The sequence below is a fragment of the Phragmites australis genome, chromosome 9 (genome assembly GCF_958298935.1).
Source record: "Phragmites australis chromosome 9, lpPhrAust1.1, whole genome shotgun sequence".
NCBI classification, from domain to species: Eukaryota; Viridiplantae; Streptophyta; class Magnoliopsida; order Poales; family Poaceae; genus Phragmites; species Phragmites australis.
Window position 1 is genome coordinate 35903110 of NC_084929.1, and position 18063 is coordinate 35921172.

General features: G+C 50.1%; 3 protein-coding genes, 1 long non-coding RNA gene and 1 pseudogene across 4 annotated transcripts; 2 read left to right on the forward strand and 3 right to left on the reverse strand.

Moving 5' to 3' along the window:
* The first annotated feature begins 256 nt into the window (after positions 1-256).
* Positions 257-2725, forward strand: LOC133929506 (RNA polymerase sigma factor sigE, chloroplastic/mitochondrial-like). The gene is made up of 6 exons (XM_062376284.1): positions 257-665; positions 777-1037; positions 1181-1327; positions 1489-1725; positions 1837-2100; positions 2234-2725. Exons 1-6 carry the CDS (start codon positions 336-338, stop codon positions 2426-2428), a joined length of 1434 nt encoding a protein of 477 aa, XP_062232268.1. The 5' UTR covers positions 257-335; the 3' UTR covers positions 2429-2725.
* A 3308-nt stretch (positions 2726-6033) lies between these two features.
* On the reverse strand, positions 6034-7099 carry LOC133929925 (uncharacterized). The gene is made up of 4 exons (XM_062376681.1): positions 6999-7099; positions 6667-6925; positions 6288-6582; positions 6034-6220 (listed from the first exon to the last, which is right to left on the reverse strand). The coding sequence occupies exons 1-4, from the start codon at positions 7067-7069 to the stop codon at positions 6129-6131; spliced, it is 717 nt and encodes a 238-aa protein (XP_062232665.1). The 5' UTR covers positions 7070-7099; the 3' UTR covers positions 6034-6128.
* Positions 7100-8178: 1079 nt separating this feature from the next.
* On the reverse strand, positions 8179-8661 carry LOC133927943 (uncharacterized). The gene is made up of 3 exons (XR_009911403.1): positions 8581-8661; positions 8306-8459; positions 8179-8236 (listed from the first exon to the last, which is right to left on the reverse strand). It is a non-coding gene; the product is annotated as an uncharacterized LOC133927943 (long non-coding RNA).
* Positions 8662-12063: 3402 nt separating this feature from the next.
* LOC133929507 (pentatricopeptide repeat-containing protein At4g01030, mitochondrial) lies at positions 12064-15973 on the forward strand. The gene is made up of 2 exons (XM_062376285.1): positions 12064-14888; positions 15005-15973. Exon 1 carries the CDS (start codon positions 12175-12177, stop codon positions 14734-14736), a length of 2562 nt encoding a protein of 853 aa, XP_062232269.1. The 5' UTR covers positions 12064-12174; the 3' UTR covers positions 14737-14888; positions 15005-15973.
* LOC133929508 (probable polygalacturonase) lies at positions 14916-17180 on the reverse strand (annotated as a pseudogene).
* Between the last annotated feature and the right edge of the window lie 883 nt (positions 17181-18063).

Below are 18063 nucleotides of genomic sequence, written 5' to 3' on the forward strand. Positions count from 1 at the left end.
GGCAAATTTCTGGTGGCCCAAATAACGGGCCCACTGCTCAGTCTCAGTGGGCCAGCCCAATCGGGAGAATGGGATGGCAAAAATTTCTCGCGGCTTATGGCGCTCCTCCGCGTGGCGCCCGCCTCATCCACGCATACTCTCTCCCGCCCGCTCAGGTTCCACGCGTCCGCACTGCTTGCCGCCCGATCTAGCCTTTAGTGGCCTACGGGCCGTCGGATCACGGGGAGCCTCCACTTATATGGCGGAGGTGGGGAGCCCGTCGATGACACACCACCGAGCTGAGTTGTCGACTCTCTCTCTGCGCCACAAGAAGCTTCTAGAGGCAGCAGCCTGCCATGACGTCCACCGTGACGACTCCCAGCCACCCGCTTGCCGCCGGGTGCCGCCGCTCGGCCGGGCCCACTGTGCTCTCCTTCAGAGGGCCACGGCGACGGGCGCCGTCCACTAGCTGCTCGGCGCTCGCGTCGCCCGAGAAACATAGCGCGGCCAAGCTCCCTCTGCCGCCGCCGCCGCCGCAGGACACGGCAACGGCGTCGAGGACAGACTACAGCGAGGTGGCGGCCGCGCTGGAGAGCATCTACAAGCTCAGCCCCGCCGTGGTCGAAGAGAAGCACGACGAGGACGACAAGGGCGACAAGGCCAAGAAGAAGATGAAGGGCAGAGTGGTGAGCGTTCGTTCTTCTCTACCTAGACACCAAACCATTGGATCAGCAGTTCTGCCTTGTCAATTCTTGCAGCATCTAAATCAATCACTTTGTCTTTGTGTGCGTATGCAGGGAAGGAGCACGGTGATCGTGAGGAGCCGGAGGAGGCAGCGGGGGAGGAGGATGGACCTGGGGAAGAGAGTGGAGATGAAGAGCAGGGAGGGGGACGCCGGCGGCAAGCAGGAAGAGGAGCGGGAGTTCGAGGCGATGCTGCTCAGGGAGCATTCGGTGTCCACGGACATGGGCAGCCTCGACTGGAAGCGCATGAAGATCCCGCCGGTTCTCAGCTCAGCCCAGAGCGCGCGCCTCTTCAAGACCATGCAGCCCATGAAGGTGAGCAAGCGTTAACCAATCGAGTCACTTGTCTTCCAAATGATGCTATCATCATTGGGAATGATCCCTGTGTTTGATTCTATTGGAGGATAAAATTAGGAGTTGATGTTGTGCAAAACAATATAATTGCACGGTTGTTCTAGGCGATCTTTGAAGTGCAAGAGAGCTTGCGGGACGAGCTGGAGAGGGAGCCGACCGACGCGGAGCTCGCGGGGGCCACGCACATGACCGTGCAGCAGCTGCGGCGCCGCCTCGACGTCGGCCGTGCCGCCAGGAACAAGCTCATCAAGGTAAACAATGGCACGACTGCTCTTCTGCGGATGGTGTGGAATGAAGCTGAAGCCTGAATTGAAACCCAATCTTGGAGCCTCTGAAACTGAAACTTGAGATGCACTCCTAAGTAGTGCATGCAGCAGCGTATATACTGACAGGTTGGTGATGTTGGTTGCAGCACAACCTCCGGCTGGTGTTGTACGCCATCAACAAGTACTACCCGGACATGGCCAACGACGAGAGGTTCGACGACCTCTGCCAGGCCGGCGCCAACGGCCTCATCACCGCCATCGACCGGTTCGAGCCGAAGCGCGGCTTCCGCATTTCGACCTACGCTCTCTTCTGGATCAGGCACTCCATCGTCCGCGCAATGACGCTCTCCAACTTCACACGGTTCCCCTTCGCCATGGAATCGGTAATGCCAAGCTTGCAAGAACTACAATACTGCTTCCTTTAGTCTTGAGATCATCAGAGGACAAAATTAAGCTAGCTTCTAAATTGCAACGAACGAACAACGTACGTGCAGGAGAGGCAGGAGATATACAAGGCCAGGGAGGAGCTGGCGTTCGAGCTCGGGAGGGCGCCCACGGACGAGGAGGTCGTCAAGAGGGTGGGGATATCTCCGGCGCGGTACCGCGACGTGCTGAGGATGACGAAGCCGACCTACTCCCTGCACTCGCGGAACCGCGTGACGCAGGAGGAGCTCATCAACGAGGTCACCGACGACGACGCCATCGGGGTCGACGCCAGCAAGCACAACACGCTCCTCCGCCTAGCCATCGATGATCTCGTAAGTGTTTTTCTGTCTGAACAACTCCAAATCAACATCAACCGAGATGGAAGCATATATATATGGAACAGACAAGCAATGGCAAGCTGATCTGATCACCCGAGGTGGGTGTTGCCTGCAAATAACTGCGCAGCTGGACTCTCTGAAGCCCAAGGAGAACCTGGTGATCAGGCAGCGGTTCGGGCTGGACGGCAGGGGGAAGCGCACGCTCAGCGAGATCGCCGGCAACCTCAGCATCTCGAGGGAGATGGTCCGCAAGTACGAGCTCAAGGCCCTGATGAAGCTCAAGCATCCGACACGAGTGGACTACCTCCGCAGATACATGTGAGCTCAGCTGCCAAGTGTGCATAGATACGTAGTAGCATGCATGCTGGTGCATATACTACTAGCATGTAGCAGTACTCTGCTGGTAGTACGACAACAGAACAGAGTTGCGTTACTCTGCTCTGCTGTATATATGTGTGGCTATCATCTATCTCCACTCTGCACTGCATACTACAGAAATCACTCCGTGTTATACTTCTAGGCATGTACAGATACAGGAATGAGCATTATCAATTCGTGCGAGGTTGTATTCCAGACCTTGCGTGTAATTCTTAACATACAGACATGGCACATGAAATGATCCCTGAGTTTGCAACTTTTGCATAGCAAACCATCATTCATTTGCATAGCAAATCGACCTCCAGTTTCTGAACCCACACAAGTGATATCTACTCGTCTAGCTACTCACGACATCTTCATCTCGCTTTTTTTCATTTCTTTGAGGAGACTTTCTTCATCTCACTGAACATTGTCAATTCAAAACAAGCCACGAGGACAAGCCGGAGAGACACAAACGCACAGGCTCGCCACATGTGACGTCCCTTTCCTGCAAAATGTCCATCTGGGTCTGGGGACACAGAAAGCCAAGCTCGCAAGTCCCAACTTTTAGTTGATGGTGCCGCTTAAATGTGCATCTCAAAGAGACTCTTTAAACCTCACTCTCTATATTTTCATATAAAGAGACTTAATAATATTTTCTCCTTAAATCCTTTTCATCTCCAATAGACTCATAATACCTCATTTTCTATATATCCTCTACTTATATCACTGATGGATAAACCACACCTGTCATCTATCTCCTCTTCATGAGCAAACAGAGCAAGACGTCCATACCCCTACACCAACCACCTCCACCGCGCTCCGCTCCCCGTTCTTCCTCACGATCCCCTCTGTCGATCGAATCCTTTCGTCTCCTATAACTATAATCCATCCATCATATGATATCTCCAACGGGATCAAACGATCAATCGATTGAACTGAGAGAAGAATGTAATAGGATCAAAAGATCAATCGATCCAACGGGATCAAAAGATCAATCTCTGAATTACCTATAGAGAATAAAATAGAGTGTCTCTTAGAGATGCTATGATCCCTCAACATGTTGTGGCCTGCGGGGGAAGGTGGGCGATATCCACTCAATACGTGCAAAAAAAAAAAAAATCTATGCAGCTGTGCCATCCTGTATCCATAATTCGCTTATAGCCTAGCCCACCTGGGAGATAGGTCCGTATACGCATAGCACATTTCTTATACTTTCATCCTCACTTGGTGTAAAATGATTAATTCGGAATGTTATATTTAGAGCACGAAAGCTTATAAGCTAATCTCAACATATCTAAACTATCAAGATAGTATTAAAACTTACCACACCCAAACATTTAGATCTCACGGACCAAAGCTAGAAACACTAACGGGCCGGGTATTATACAAGGCGGTGAGCCAGGACCGCGAGGGCCGAGTGCCGCTCAATCGGGAGTTTTTTTTTATTTTTATATTTTTTCGAGTTTAAATTTAAATAAATAGATTCCCGGCGAAAAGATTTGCAAAAGTAGGCGCCCACCGCCCTCTCAGAGGGCGGGTACGGGTGCTAACCGCCCCCTGAGAGGGCGGTAGGCCTAACCGCCCCCTCAGAGGGTGGCAAGAGGGGGTAACCGCCCTCTCAGGGGGCGGTTAGGCCCTAGCCGCTCTCTGAGAGGGCGGTTAGGGGCTTTTTCATGTAAAATTAATTTTTTTTCCATTTTATCCTATAAAAATGTATTATTTTTTAATTGAAGGAAAAAAAAGAAAGGGTGTAAGGAAATTAAGAAATTGAATTTGGAGTAGGTTATGTAATAACGGGAGGAAAAAATCAGTAATTAGTAGTTGCAGCATTTTACGTGGGTATGGGGTGCGAACGAGGACAAACATAGTATTGAACACATGGTGAAAACATTACAATACACTGTAACCGCGACGACACGATGAGGAAACAAAGGTGGCATGTACGGTTCGCACTAAAACCTTATTAGTGCGCCGATCCTAATCATAACATGCCTTAGGGAAGGACAGTATGTCGGGTTACATTAGGTACTCTCTACTGCGTGCATCTAGAATACTTTCCCTTTCGGAGGGCATCAGGACCTGCCGCCTTAGCACGGCGGGCTCTCTCACGCTTCCTTTCCCTCTCAGCCTCTCGAGCCTGAGCCACGGTACGGTCGTGCGCCACCTTCCTCATGCGCTCTTCTTCCTCCCGCTTGAGACGAAGTTCCTCTTGCTGTTGCTCGTACTCCCGACGTGCGTACGCTTCCCTTCTCCACCTCATGTTCATGTCGACCCACAGCTTCTGTGAGTCATTTTGCTCATTGTCGAGTCACTGAATAAAATCACAGAGCGGTGGAGGGGGCTGAACAAATGGAATAAGATGAGCGGTTAGTAAAAGAGGGTGCGTAATCGGAAGAGATGAGGCGAACATCTGTTACCGTACCGGTCGATAACCAGTTGTTGCATTGCGAGGCTTGTCATACTCGTAGTTGGCACACATGAAGAAGCGTAGTCCATAGGTGTATGAGATGTCCTGCGACTCGCGGAGCTTACAAAGGTCACCACAGAAGCACATTGGTGGTTCGAGACCTTCAGGTACGGTAGTCCCCCAATGTTTCTTTGGTGGGCTTGATGGAGCTGAGGAAGACATTGCACTTGAGATATTTGAAAAATGAGCGATACTTCTCCGTAAGGAGGTTTAGCTACTTATAGTTGGGGGAGGCAGGAGCATTGGATTCGCTCTTAAAGAAAGGAATTAGGGCATGGGCGTAGCTGGCGGGAGGAGCATCGGATTCCATATTGAAGAATAGGATAGTTTTGTCGTTGCCCATGGTCAGAGATTCCACGTTTATTGGTACCCGTGTTGTCATTTACTGATTTGAAAAAGCTGGGTAGTGTTGTCACATCTTGTTTAAAGCCTGCGGCAGGAGGCATGTGTTGTCAAGTCATGGTTAAAGTTTAGTGGTGTGGTCACTTGTTCATTGAACGTGTCTGAATATGAAATGCATTTACGAAATGGTAAGTCGACCATACAAAGTGAACGTGTCTTAATACATATGAGCACATCACGAAGCGAATACGCATATGTTAGTTACAAAAAATGTAAAATGCTACTCATGCCTCCCTCGTTGCCGTCGTCCGTGCGCCCCATCGTGGTCCCGATGCTGCTGGTTAACCCTCACGTGACCCCTGGAGTAGGTGAGGGGGTCAGGTGGGCCGACGTGTCTGCTAGGCCTAGTAGGGACCACCGGTGTCGAGGGCTCGTCATGCGTGGGCTGGGTCCGAAGCGGTGCACTGGAAACTTGGGACCGCTGAAGGACGTCGTAGTCAGGTGTGCCCCCGAAGAAGTCACGGACGATGTCGTATGCGGTGTCGGGGCTAGCCTCATCCTCCTGACTAGGGTAGGAGGACTGTGAAGGCTCGGCAGGTGTCCATGTGTACTGGCTAGAGGGGCCTGTGAACAAATAATCACGTTAGATACGAACAATATGGTATTGAAAGTAGTAGTAAAAAATGTATAATTATACCTGCGTGGTACGACGGTGCAGCAGAAGAAGGCCACGCTGACGTGCCGTAGTACGTTGCGGGGGGGGGGGGGGGGTAGGGTGTGGGGCCGCCGAAGACGGACCGGCCTCGTCACCGAAGTAATCTGAGCAAAGTTGTAACTTATTTTGCTGAAAGTACTAGAAATTAGGAAGAAGGGTTCCCGGAGTACCTGACTGTGGACGTACAGGGCTCAATCTGCGAGGCTGCGTCGGGACTTGTGCAGACGGACCTAATGAATGTTTAATAACAATAAGTAAAGGATATTGATCAATAATTTTCAAAAGTTTAATTCGTACCATGTTGCTCGGACCCTCCAAGACGTGATAGAAGGGGTCGTGTGGGTGCCGACACTGAAGATCGGCGGTGCACGTCTGACGGCCGAGACGACTCGGCGTGTGCACCACTCGTCCTGGGAGGCGGCCCTGCTACATCTGTGGTAGATCGGCAGGAGGTGAGTTTCAGGGCGCGCGTCGTCTTGTCGAAAACCCGTCTAATGAAGCTCGCAACATCCGACGCACTTAGGTGATGCCCTTGCCGGACGCGATCCATGGCAGCAGCTGCATCCCTATTTACATCATAAATGATATCTGTCTGCGGATACGAACAATAGTAAACAATTAAAGTATACGTTTATGTTCATTCAATATGTAGTACGGACTTCAAAAAATGACTTACTGCTAAAGCGGCGTCCTCGTCCCAATGCACCGGGTATGTCTCCGTTGTCGATGCGACGTGGCCCCGGACATCATCAGGGGTGTAGGTGACACGAGTCCGCGTACGAGGTAAGTACCACCGTAGGTACTCCCTAAAGTTTCCCTCGGTGTGGGGACGCGCCTCATCAACGACGTCCTGTAGCGCTTGGGCCCATGTTGCCACGTAAGGGGCCAAGCGGTCCGCCCAGAGGTGGCCAGCTGGCTGGCCTTTCCGCGTGTACCTGCATTAAAACCACGGTAAATGTAAGGCAAACTGAAACGAAGGTTGCTCAAACTAAAATTTATCAAATGTACCTGTGGACGTGCAAGGGGATTGTACGGATGGGGACGAGCGGGAATGTCTGGTGACGGCCAAACTGCCGCATGACGCGCTGCGGTGAATACTCTTCGACGTAGATGTCGAAGATAAGGGGCGCCTTGGTAAGCCAGTACTCCTCGTCACGGGTGCACAAGGGTGACAATCCCAACCCTGCACGTGTATGAACGGCCCGAACGTTGTATGGCTCTCATACCACATCGTTAGGACGTAGCCTGTCAAACTGGGTACGAAAATGCTCGTACGCACTGCGAGGCTGCTCGTGGGCCCAGTGTGGCTGAGTGACAAACATCAATACAGATGTAGAGAGAGTTACATAGTACGAACGAAACTGTTACTGTAAATTACGTACCCGTCGACGACACCACAGGGAGGCCATTGTCGGCGCGTCCTCTTCCATCTCGCCGTACCACTCCTCTGGGTACGGGGAGCGATCCACCACCGGCCTACCTATGGCGAAATGCTCGTACGACCATAGCTGAAGAAGAAGTGGATACCCGGCAAAAGTGGCTAGCGCCTCCTTCTTCATGCATGCGTCGCATAGCGCCCGATACGTCGCAGCAAGAACAGCTGATGCCCAGCTGAACTGCGGTACATCCTCTGCATGCGCGTCAGCTATCGACCGGGCGTACGGCATAAGGGTCCTCGTAACCAGGTGGCCTTGGCCACTAGTGAACATCACCCACCCAAACAACCAAAGGAGGTAGGCCTCCAAATGTCTCGAGACCGCGTATGCGTTGGCTTGTGGGTGGATGTACGTCGGCTGCATATATGACTGGTGTCAGAAATAATCATTACGACATAATTTGTTAGAAATCGATAGGTTGCATGTTACCATTCCTGGAACTGTAGGATCCACTTCTTCGTTGGCCCTCGTGCATCGGCTAAGAACTCAGGCACGTACGGGGGTGCATCCGCCTTTCGCTCCACCGGCCCAAATCGCTGATGCATGTCGTTCATCCAGTCAGCCTGCATATCGATCACCCCAACCGCAGCTCCCGCGCAAGGAAGGCCTAAGAGGTAGGAGACGTTCTGCAGGGTCGGGGTCATCTCTCCGCACAGTAGGTGGAACGTATGTGTCTCCAGCCTCCAACGGTTGACCAGTGCTGCTATCAGCGACCGATCAAAGTAGAAACGACGGGCCGCAACCTCAGGGTTCTCCGTCGATCGGGCCTCGACCAACCGGCAAAGCGGTAGGAGTCCGGCCGCTCCCAACCTATGTACATCAATAATATGTAACAACAGCAGCGAAATGATATGTAACACCATCAGCTTTTCTAAGTACCTGTGGGTCCAGCGCTCGTCTACCGTCAGCAGCTCTCCAGGGCCTCGTGGGCGAAACACTCCTAGGTCCGTCTGGTGCTCGGCGGATAAGAAGCTGCGATGCTTCTTGTCCACGGCAGGGTCCAAAAGCTCTGGGGTCGAAGGCTGAGCCATCTCTGCATTTGAAAGACATGTACATTAATACATTGAGAAATAAATACAAGAACAACATACTTCGAATGCAAATTAACCGTACGCGAAATTAACACATATTAAAATGGTACAAAACTAGCTGACCTAGACAACAGGTGCATCACCGCCTGCACTTTTGGGATAATATTTGTAAGTGTGACCTACTTCATTGCACTAACTGCATCGCTTAATCCTAGGGCCAGCCTCGGATTCATCCATATCGTTACGAATCCGCCAAGATTGTCTTCGGCCTGGTGCGTTCTTCATCTTTCCCAAATCAGGCACATATATTCTTGAAGGCCCTGGGTTACTTGTAAATGTCTCAACAATGCCGTAACCATACAGCTCCTGGTTCCAGGTGTTCAGTACTTGATCTTTCATGAAATATTGTGACACATATTGCCTTGGAAGCATATGGTGCTCCGCGCACGCAGCTATGACATGTGTACAAGGTTTGTGGAGTAATTGTGGCTTCTGACAACTACATATGCATGTCCCACTCCTTAGCACACACTCTTGAACATGCCGCTCACGTCTACCCCCCCTCCGACCCTTATCCCGACACAGGACACTGAACCTGTGCTCTGCTGTGCCCTCTTGATTTGCGCGATGCATGTGGGCCTTCCTATTTGCCTTCTCCATGTACTCACATAGCATCCGGCCATAAAGCATACGATTGTTCTCCATTACAACCTTAGCAGCTGCAAACCGATCAATGAAGTACTTGCAGGTGCCATGCAAAATGCCTTCTACAATTCCAACTAGTGGTAGGGACCTCATTCCTCGCATGACCCAGTTATAAACCTCTGCAAGGTTTGTAGTCATTACTCCATACCTGACACCACCACTGTCGTACAGCAGAGTCCATTTTTCATTGGGCTCATTGCGTATCCACTGTGAAAAGCTCCTAATAGATGAGCCAGATCTCCGTACAATCTGCGGAGTATCGGTTGGGAGCCGACCGAGAGCTATTGGTTCCTCACGGTTAGGTGCGACCTCCGCAGTTTGTTTAAGAGTCAGTTCATCAAGTCTTGCCTATAATGCATTGAACTTACGTTGTTGGTTCTGACTGCACAACTTCTTAAAGAGCTTCATTAACTCTTTGTTTTTAAACTGTCTGTAGAAGTTCGCACCCATATGGCGCATGCACCACCTGCTTTTGAGATCTGGCCACTGTACTAGTACACCCCGTCGCACGCTACCGTGTTGCATATCCAGCAAAGCCTGCAACAATCCTGCATGTCTATCATGAATAAGACACACAGCTGGTCGGTCAAGAACAATTGCATGCTTCACCCGCTCTAGGAACCAATACTAGCTGTCCCTATTCTCACTCTCCACGAACGCAAACCCTAGTAACAGCACTTGGTTGTTACCGTCGACCCCTATTGCAGACAATATCTGCCCTTTGTACTTCCCAGTTAGGAATGTTCCATCTAGGCATATGATGGGTCGGCAATATCTAAATGCTTTGATAGTTGCACCGAATGCAAAGAAAGCACGCTGCAACACTCTTTTTCTGTTGTACTCCACATCAGTAGAGGGGTAATGCTTGATATCATAGTAGCTGCCTGGATTTCTTGCACAAATTGTGGCTAATTGACGAGGTAGATTGTGATACGAATCTTCATATGTACCGAACCTAATCTCAATAGCCTTTTGTTTCGCCCTCCATGCCTTCGCATAATTTATTGTGTACTGAAACCTTTGCTCAATAGCACGGATTATTGATCGTGGCTCATACCTTAGGTTGTCCACAATCTCTCCGTACATAACATTTGCAATGAAAGCAGAAGACTGGTTCCGATGGGCGAACTCTATTTCCTCAATATGACAATTATGTTCCTTAACTATTGAGCATTGCCAGTAGTCTGCCCATTTCCCTCTAAATGCGTGCACCCGCCAAGGGCACTCAGGAACCAAGCACTTCACATCGTACTCTCTTTTGCTTGATTTAACAACCTTGAATTGCCTACGGAGAGACAACGACCAGAATTTCACAGCATCAATAACTGCCTCTTTTGTAGGGTACATAGCACCCTGTGACACCTCATTCTCATGGTATGGCCACGGTGTCTGGTCAGCCTCGCTAACCACCAACTTTGAAAATTCTTGATCCCGCCACTCCGTAGGAACTGCAGCATTTCCCTCCTCATCAGAAGAATCCCCATCGGCAAGGCCTTCCTCCAACTCTTCATCCTCCAAATCCATATCTTCAATGATGCTAGGGATGTGCTCCCCTTCATCAGCTACACCCATCGGCTCCAGGTCTGGAGCATCACCAACCTCCTCTCTGGACCCTACATTAGCCGCCTCTGACTCATCTTCCACTGCCTCACTTGGTCCTGCTACTGCTTCTTCAGAGTTCACCTCATTTTGATCTTTCAGGTACGCCACAGCTAATAAAACAAGTGGCATGCCACGTTCACAGCATATATCTACATACTGCCTCCAAGTTGATGTGGCTTCGATGGGAACAAGCTCACCAAAGTATCCATGACTAGCACGGCTCAGAACACCTTTCAACTTCAGCTCATATTGCTGCGGATCCAGTTGGAAAAACCGCATGAGCCATTTGTACACCCCACAATAGTCCTCTCATTAGCCTTACTAAGCCCCTTCATAACATGGCGAAATCCAGAGAGATCTACACCGTTGGGACTGTACATAATTTCACCCTCACCATAATATATCTGAAAAATTAATTTATCTCCCATTCCTGGAAACACCTGCAAACATAACACATGTTAAGACAACAAACTATATTTCTGATTATCGGATAAAATAGTTTTTAAATGCTACTCTAGGTTCGCAAATTATCATCTACTGTTCACTCATACATCTGCATGTACAAGTAATATACTATAAACTATATACTACAAACAACATACTGAAAATAATATACTACAGGTAACAAATTGAAAATAATGTACTAAAAATAATATTCTATATTCAACTATTATCGTGCAATTTTCTAACTAAATTTTACAATTTTCTAAACCCTAAATCTAACTATCTAAAATCTATGTCATATACTACTACTGCACTAATTAACAACAATAAAAATGATAAAAAGATTGACCTGAAATTTTTTTCCAAATCCGCAGCCCAAATGCAGCAGGGCTTCGCCGATTTCTCTTCCTCCCCTCTCCTCTCCTCTCCTCTCTTCTCCTCTCTCTTCTCAACTTTTCTTTTTTTCCGAATTTTCTGGTTTTTTCTCTAATTTTCGGAGTTTTTATAGACTCAGGACGCAGAGGGGCCGGCGCGGGGCGGCGGGCGGGAGGAGCTCTTACTACCCGCCCCCTGAGGGGGCGGTAAGCAGGGGGGCCCTGGCGGGAAGGCCTACCGCCCTCTTAGGGGGCGGTTAGCACCCGTACCCGCCCTCTGAGAGGGCTGCAGCCCTCTGAGAGGGCGGTGGGCGCCTACTTTTGCAAATCTTTTCACCGGGAATCTATTTATTTAAATTTAAACTCGAAAAAATATAAAAATAAAAAAAACTCCTCAACCGGAGGGTGCTGGCCCATCCAATTTCGCATGGGCCGAGCAGGCCGAGGCCTCTCGAAATAAAAAAGGGGAAGCAGGCCGATTCATCCGGGCTCAACCTCCGTGAGCTCCACAGATGATGATGATTTGCTCAAAAAAATTCTCATCATTATCCTCCGCAACAACAAATCCTTCCGCCCGCTCTCCTCCTCTCCGATGGCGCAACTGCAAGCCATCTCCCTCTCGCTCCCCACCCACAACCACCACGCCCCACCTCCCCACGCAAGATCCCCGCCTCCGCCCATCCTCCACGCCCGCGTGCCTCAGACTCACCTCCTCAGAGCCGCCGACTCCCTCACCGCGGCGCTACGAGGCGGCGGGGGATCCTTCCGCGACGCGCGGTTCCTTGTCTCCCTGCTGCGCCAGTGCGCCGACCTCCTCCTCCGCGAGGACGAGGCCGAATGCGTCGACGTCGCCCGGCGGCTCGCGCCGCAGCTGCACTCGCTGGTCGTCAGGGCGGGCCGCTCGCGGGACCCCCACGTCGCGTGCGCGCTCGTCGACCTCCTCGCGCGGCTGGGCCGCGGAGCCTCGGGCAGGCGGTTGCTCGAGGAGGCGGAGGACGGAAAGGACGCGGTGCTGTGGAACAAGCACGTCGCCATGCTCGCTGAGGCCGAGGAGTGGACAGAGGCAATCGCCGTCTTCAGGGAGATGCAGGCGCGCGGGGTTCCCGCCGACGGCTACGCGTGCGCGCGGGTGCTCCACGCGTGCGGCCGCGCGGGGGCTCCGCGCGAAGGGAGGGCCGTGCACGCGCACGCCGTCAAGGCGGGAACCGACGCGCACCCGCTCGTGCCCGGGTTCCTCGCCGGCATGTACGCCGAGAACGCGGACGTGGCCGCGGCCAGGCGGGTGCTCGAGGCGATGGCGACGGAGAGCGTCGTCGCGTGGAACGCTGTGGTCGCGTGCTGCGCGCGGCTCGGGCTCGTGGACGACGCGCTCGAGCTCACGGAACGCATGGCGAGGTCGGGGCCGGAGCCCAGCTTGGTCACATGGAACACCTTGCTGTCCGGCTGCTCGCGGCACGGGCGCGACCGGGAAGCGTTTGGCGTTGTCGGGAGCATGTTGGAGCAAGGCCTGCGACCGGACGCGACCACCATGTCCAGCCTTCTCAAGTCTGTGGCCAACTCGGGGCTGCTTGCCCATGGCATGGAAGTCCATTCCTTCTTTCTGAGGCACCAGCTCGAGCCGGACGTGTACACTGGGACGGCGTTCGTTGACATGTACGCCAAGTGTGGCCGCCTCGATTATGCCCAGAAGGTGTTCGACGCGCTGGAGCTTAGGAACCTGACCACATGGAACTCACTCATTGCAGGGTACGCGAACGCCGGTCAGTTCGACAGAGCGTTAGAGCTCGTGGAGGAGATGAAGAGGAACAGGCTCGATCCAGATATAACCACTTGGAATGGACTGATCACCGGTTACTCGATGAACGGGCTGAGTTCGCAGGCGGTGCTGCTGCTCCGGCAGATCAAGGCAATCGGTTTGGTGCCCAATGTGGTTTCATGGACTTCACTGATCTCTGGGAGCTGCCATAATGGGGAATATGAGGATTCGTTCTACTTCTTTAATGAGATGCAGAAGGACGGTGTACAGCCCAGCTTAGTTACCATGTCGGTCTTGCTGCGCGCTTGTGCTGGGCTCGCGCTGCTGAAGAAGGGCAAGGAGCTGCACTGTTTTGTGTTGCGAAGAGCGCATGATCATGACATGGTTGTTAGAACAGCGCTAATTGACATGTATGCAAAGGCAGGAAGCTTAACGAGTGCAAAACGGATATTTGAAAGGATTCAGAAGAATAATTTGGTGCTTTGCAATGCGATGCTGACTGGGCTGGCAGTACATGGGCAAGGCTGTGAGTCAATAGCTCTGTTCCATGACATGTGCAGTTCAGGATTGAAGCCAGACAGTATAACCTTCACAGCACTGCTAACTGCCTGCAGATCAATGGAGTTGATTACTGAAGGGTGGGAGTATTTTGACAGCATGGAAAGCAGATATGGCGTGACACCAACAGTTGAGAACTATGCCTGCATGGTTGACCTGTTGGCAAGGTGCGGATATCTGGATGAAGCAATGGACTTCATCCAGAAGTCACCATTCAAGCCAGCAGCAAGCTTATGGGGAGCCCTTCTAACAGGTTGCACGATACATGGAAATCTTGCTCTTGCTGAGGTGGCTGCGAGAAAATTGTTCAAACTAGAGCCGTACAATTCAGCCAACTACTTGCAGATGGTGAGCTTGTACGAACATGAACAGATGTTTGATGAAGCTGAGAGCCTGAAGTATGCAATGAAAGCAAGAGCACTGAATACTAGACCTGGGTGGAGCTGGATACAGATTGAACAAAGTATCCATGTGTTTGAGGTCGACCGGAAGCCGCATCCAGATACCACAGAGATATATGAAGAACTGATTCGTTTGGTTTTTCAGATCAGAAAGGCAGGGTATGTGCCAGACACCAGCTGCATAGTGTATAATGTTCCAGAAGAAGAGAAGGAGAAGTTGCTTCTCAGCCATACTGAGAAGCTTGCGATCACTTATGGGCTGATCCATTCAGATGCAAGCAGAGCACCCATCAGGGTGATCAAGAACACCAGGATGTGCAATGACTGTCATGAGGTGGCCAAGCATATTTCAGCTCTATGTGACCGGCAAATTATTCTTCGAGATGCTGATAGATTTCACCATTTTGCGGATGGGAAATGCTCTTGCAATGACTGCTGATGAATAATGAATAACATATCATGTTAAAAGGTCGGATTATCCACTTAGGTTAGCAGATTTAAGAAGTATCCCTCTATTTAATCAGGCCTGACAGCTGAATTGCAAAAGAGCTTTCCATGAAACAAAAGGAACTGACCATCTCTGTGAACAGGGTACTGAATTATCAGATAAATCACAGCTCATTGTTTCAGTTACATTTTCCAGTTAGGCAAGCATTTCTGCCCAAAGAAAAAAAAGGAATGCTGTCATCTTTATTGCCATTTCTCAGGAGGAATTCTATGCCTGAACGGAACTGAGAGTAACAACATTCACTTGGGAGAATCAGAGCTAATTTGTACAAAATCCTGTCTCGGATGTAGTCTGTACATGGCGACGGTTGCACATCAAGTGCACCGCCGCTAACAGCTTGACATTTCCACAGCCCGATAGATGTATCGCCATGGAGCCTGACATTCAACAGGCAGATGTGACTGAAAAGTGAAAACCGAGTTCCTTATGCCCCTTGTCAGTCCAGCTTGCCGGATGTTCTGACCCCAGACATTTCTTATCGTCACACTGTCAACAACAGGAAGCACATTCGGGTTGTATGATGTATCAGGGTGGCCTCCAACATCACCAGCAATCCTCATTCCATACCGAGCTCCATTCAAGGTCACTTCAGAGACAGTGATGTTTCGGATGAATCCTCCCCTTCCTGAGTTGGTCTTGACATGGATCCCAACCCCCATGCTGAATAAATTCAAGTGCTCGACAAGGACGTTCTCCACACCACCAGATGTCTCACTTCCAACTGCGAAGCCAGCAAATGGACCGGACCCTGTTATCCTTCGAATGGTGATGCCGGAGCTTGGACGCCCAAAAGCAATGCCATACTCATCCCAGCCACTCTTGATGGAAATCAAGTCGTCTCCTGTGGAAATGTAGGAGTCCTCAATGCAGACATTGCTGCTAGAATCTGCAGCTCTGAGACATAGATGTAACTTAAGAATCAGGCACACACAAAATTTGCATGATTTACAAAGTGACTGGAACATCCATTACATAACCTAGGTCAATCACATCGGTGTTCGGGGAGTCATGTGGTGCCAGCACAGTCGCGTTTGCTATTACTGCATTCCTGCATATACAGGAAGTAGCGCACATTTAGGACTGTGGTTTGTGACCCATAACTGTCTCACAGAAGAGACACCACATCAATGTAAACATTCGACACCACATTAATGTTCAGTTAATCAGATGTCTATGAGTTATATAGCGATTTTCAAGCGATTTTATTGCTCAATGTTTGTTCCTGAAGCTATATTAATAACAACTAACAAGGCATGCAAATTGTCGAGGTGCAAGCTGAAGCTCTGGTAAACCGGCAAAATAGGGGAAAAAATATACAATGGTGCTGCAAACGCCTCCTCCTACAGCACCGCTCAGATGGCCATCAACTGTCCTCAATGTGGATTTCAAAGCAGTGAATGAATGAGCATCAAGTCCAAATACAAAATTATTCTGCATACTTATTACTTGACATATATAATTAGCGTTGAGTGGATCTCATCCACCGCTTTGAGATTCACATTGGGGATAGGTGACGACCATACATGTGACGCTACCTGAGGAGGCATCTGCAACACCACTACATAGAATTTTTTCCCCGGCAAATTAAGATAACCAGTTGGACTGAAGATGTGGTTACCTATTTGTAACACCACGATCCTTTGGTGCTCACCTGCAGTAAACTGGGTGAATGTTCCAAAACGGCGAATCCTGGAAGACAACATTGGAGATGACCACGTCGGTGGAGTACATGAGCTCCAGCAGGTGCAGCCTGGTGAAGGGCAGCGTGCGCTTCTTCCACATATCCCACCACACGCTGCCTTGGTCATCAATGGTGCCATTCTCACCTGCACAAGTCACACAGAGGCTCCAACCATGAACCATCCAGATAACATGTCCAAACTGAATTTTTGGTAAGTTCTGAACAAAAATGCTGAGCTTTTACGTTGCTCAAGCTGAGGTGCATAGAGACAGGCAATGCGTATTTCAAACTAGCAAGTTAAGTGGTGGCTGACTGGCAGTATGCAGAGCAAGAACCTGTGATGAAGACATCCTGAAGGCCATTGCCATGGATCAAGCCCATGTACCTTCCGCCAGGCAGCTCGCGCCCTCTGCCGTAGGACGGCAACGGGTCGATCAGTGGCCAGTTGGACGTATCCTGCTCCACGAACGCAAAAACTTCACTTGAAGTGCAACTAGCAAGGCATGGCGATCCAGGGACAAGAAAGCCGCCATGAGAGTTCGAGAGGTGAAGAAAGGCTACGGCCTACCTGGGTGGCGCGGATGACGGTGCCGCGGGCGAGGAAGAGCGTCATGTGGGAGGTCAGGTTGAAGGGCCCCGTGAGCCACATCCCGGGCGGCACGTACAGCAGCGCCATAGCCATAGTTTTTTTATGGCTTTTAGCTGGTTGAAAGTGGCTAACTAAAAGCTGAGGAACAGATTATGAGTTCATGATTCGTTTTTCTAATTTTTGAGTGTGCTAAGAAGTTAAAAATTTATTATAAAAATCAATAACTAAAATTTAACAGTCACGACCACTCCATCAAATAAATAGAAACTCTTAAAATTACAAGATATCCAAACAAGATCTTAGTTGGGTTTAGCTCTAATGCTTCACGGTGGTTTGGGATGGCAGAAAGAGGAGAACGCTAGTCCTGTCTATGTGAGCTGGCGTACGCCCCATTACTCCAGTAGAATACAGTTCAGGAAAAACGAAAAATTCATAGGCCAAGTTGCCGACGGTAAAAAAAAAATGCTAGATGAGTAAAATGGATTAATTTAGCGTTTTCTTGAATTTTTTGAACATGCATATTTTTTAAGTACGATGTTCTCCGTAATCTAATGGGCAATACCTCTAGCCTATGTTTCTAACATTGGTTCTCACTTGATATGATGTTGCAGGCGAGGTGGGAACCAAATTAAGCGATCCGATTAGGCATTACCGCATTTTTTAGGTGCAGTGGTCATACATATTTGTACGATGGTATAGGTGGTACAAGTGGCCATCGATACTGGAATTTGTTCCAATCCATTGCTCTCATGTTTCAACGCCATCATTGAAACTGCTGCTGCATCATCAGTGCTAGTCTTATCTTAGGCAGCAAAGCTCTATTAGACCATCTCCAATCATATTCTCTTTATTTTGTTATCTTCCGTTCTCATTCCTTTATTTTCCAACAGCTTCTTTCGGCTCTTGCCCTGCACATCACTATGACGGAGTGCTGTCAGGTGCAATCAGACGCCTTCAAAATCTCAGCCCAGTAGCAGTCAGGTGAAGA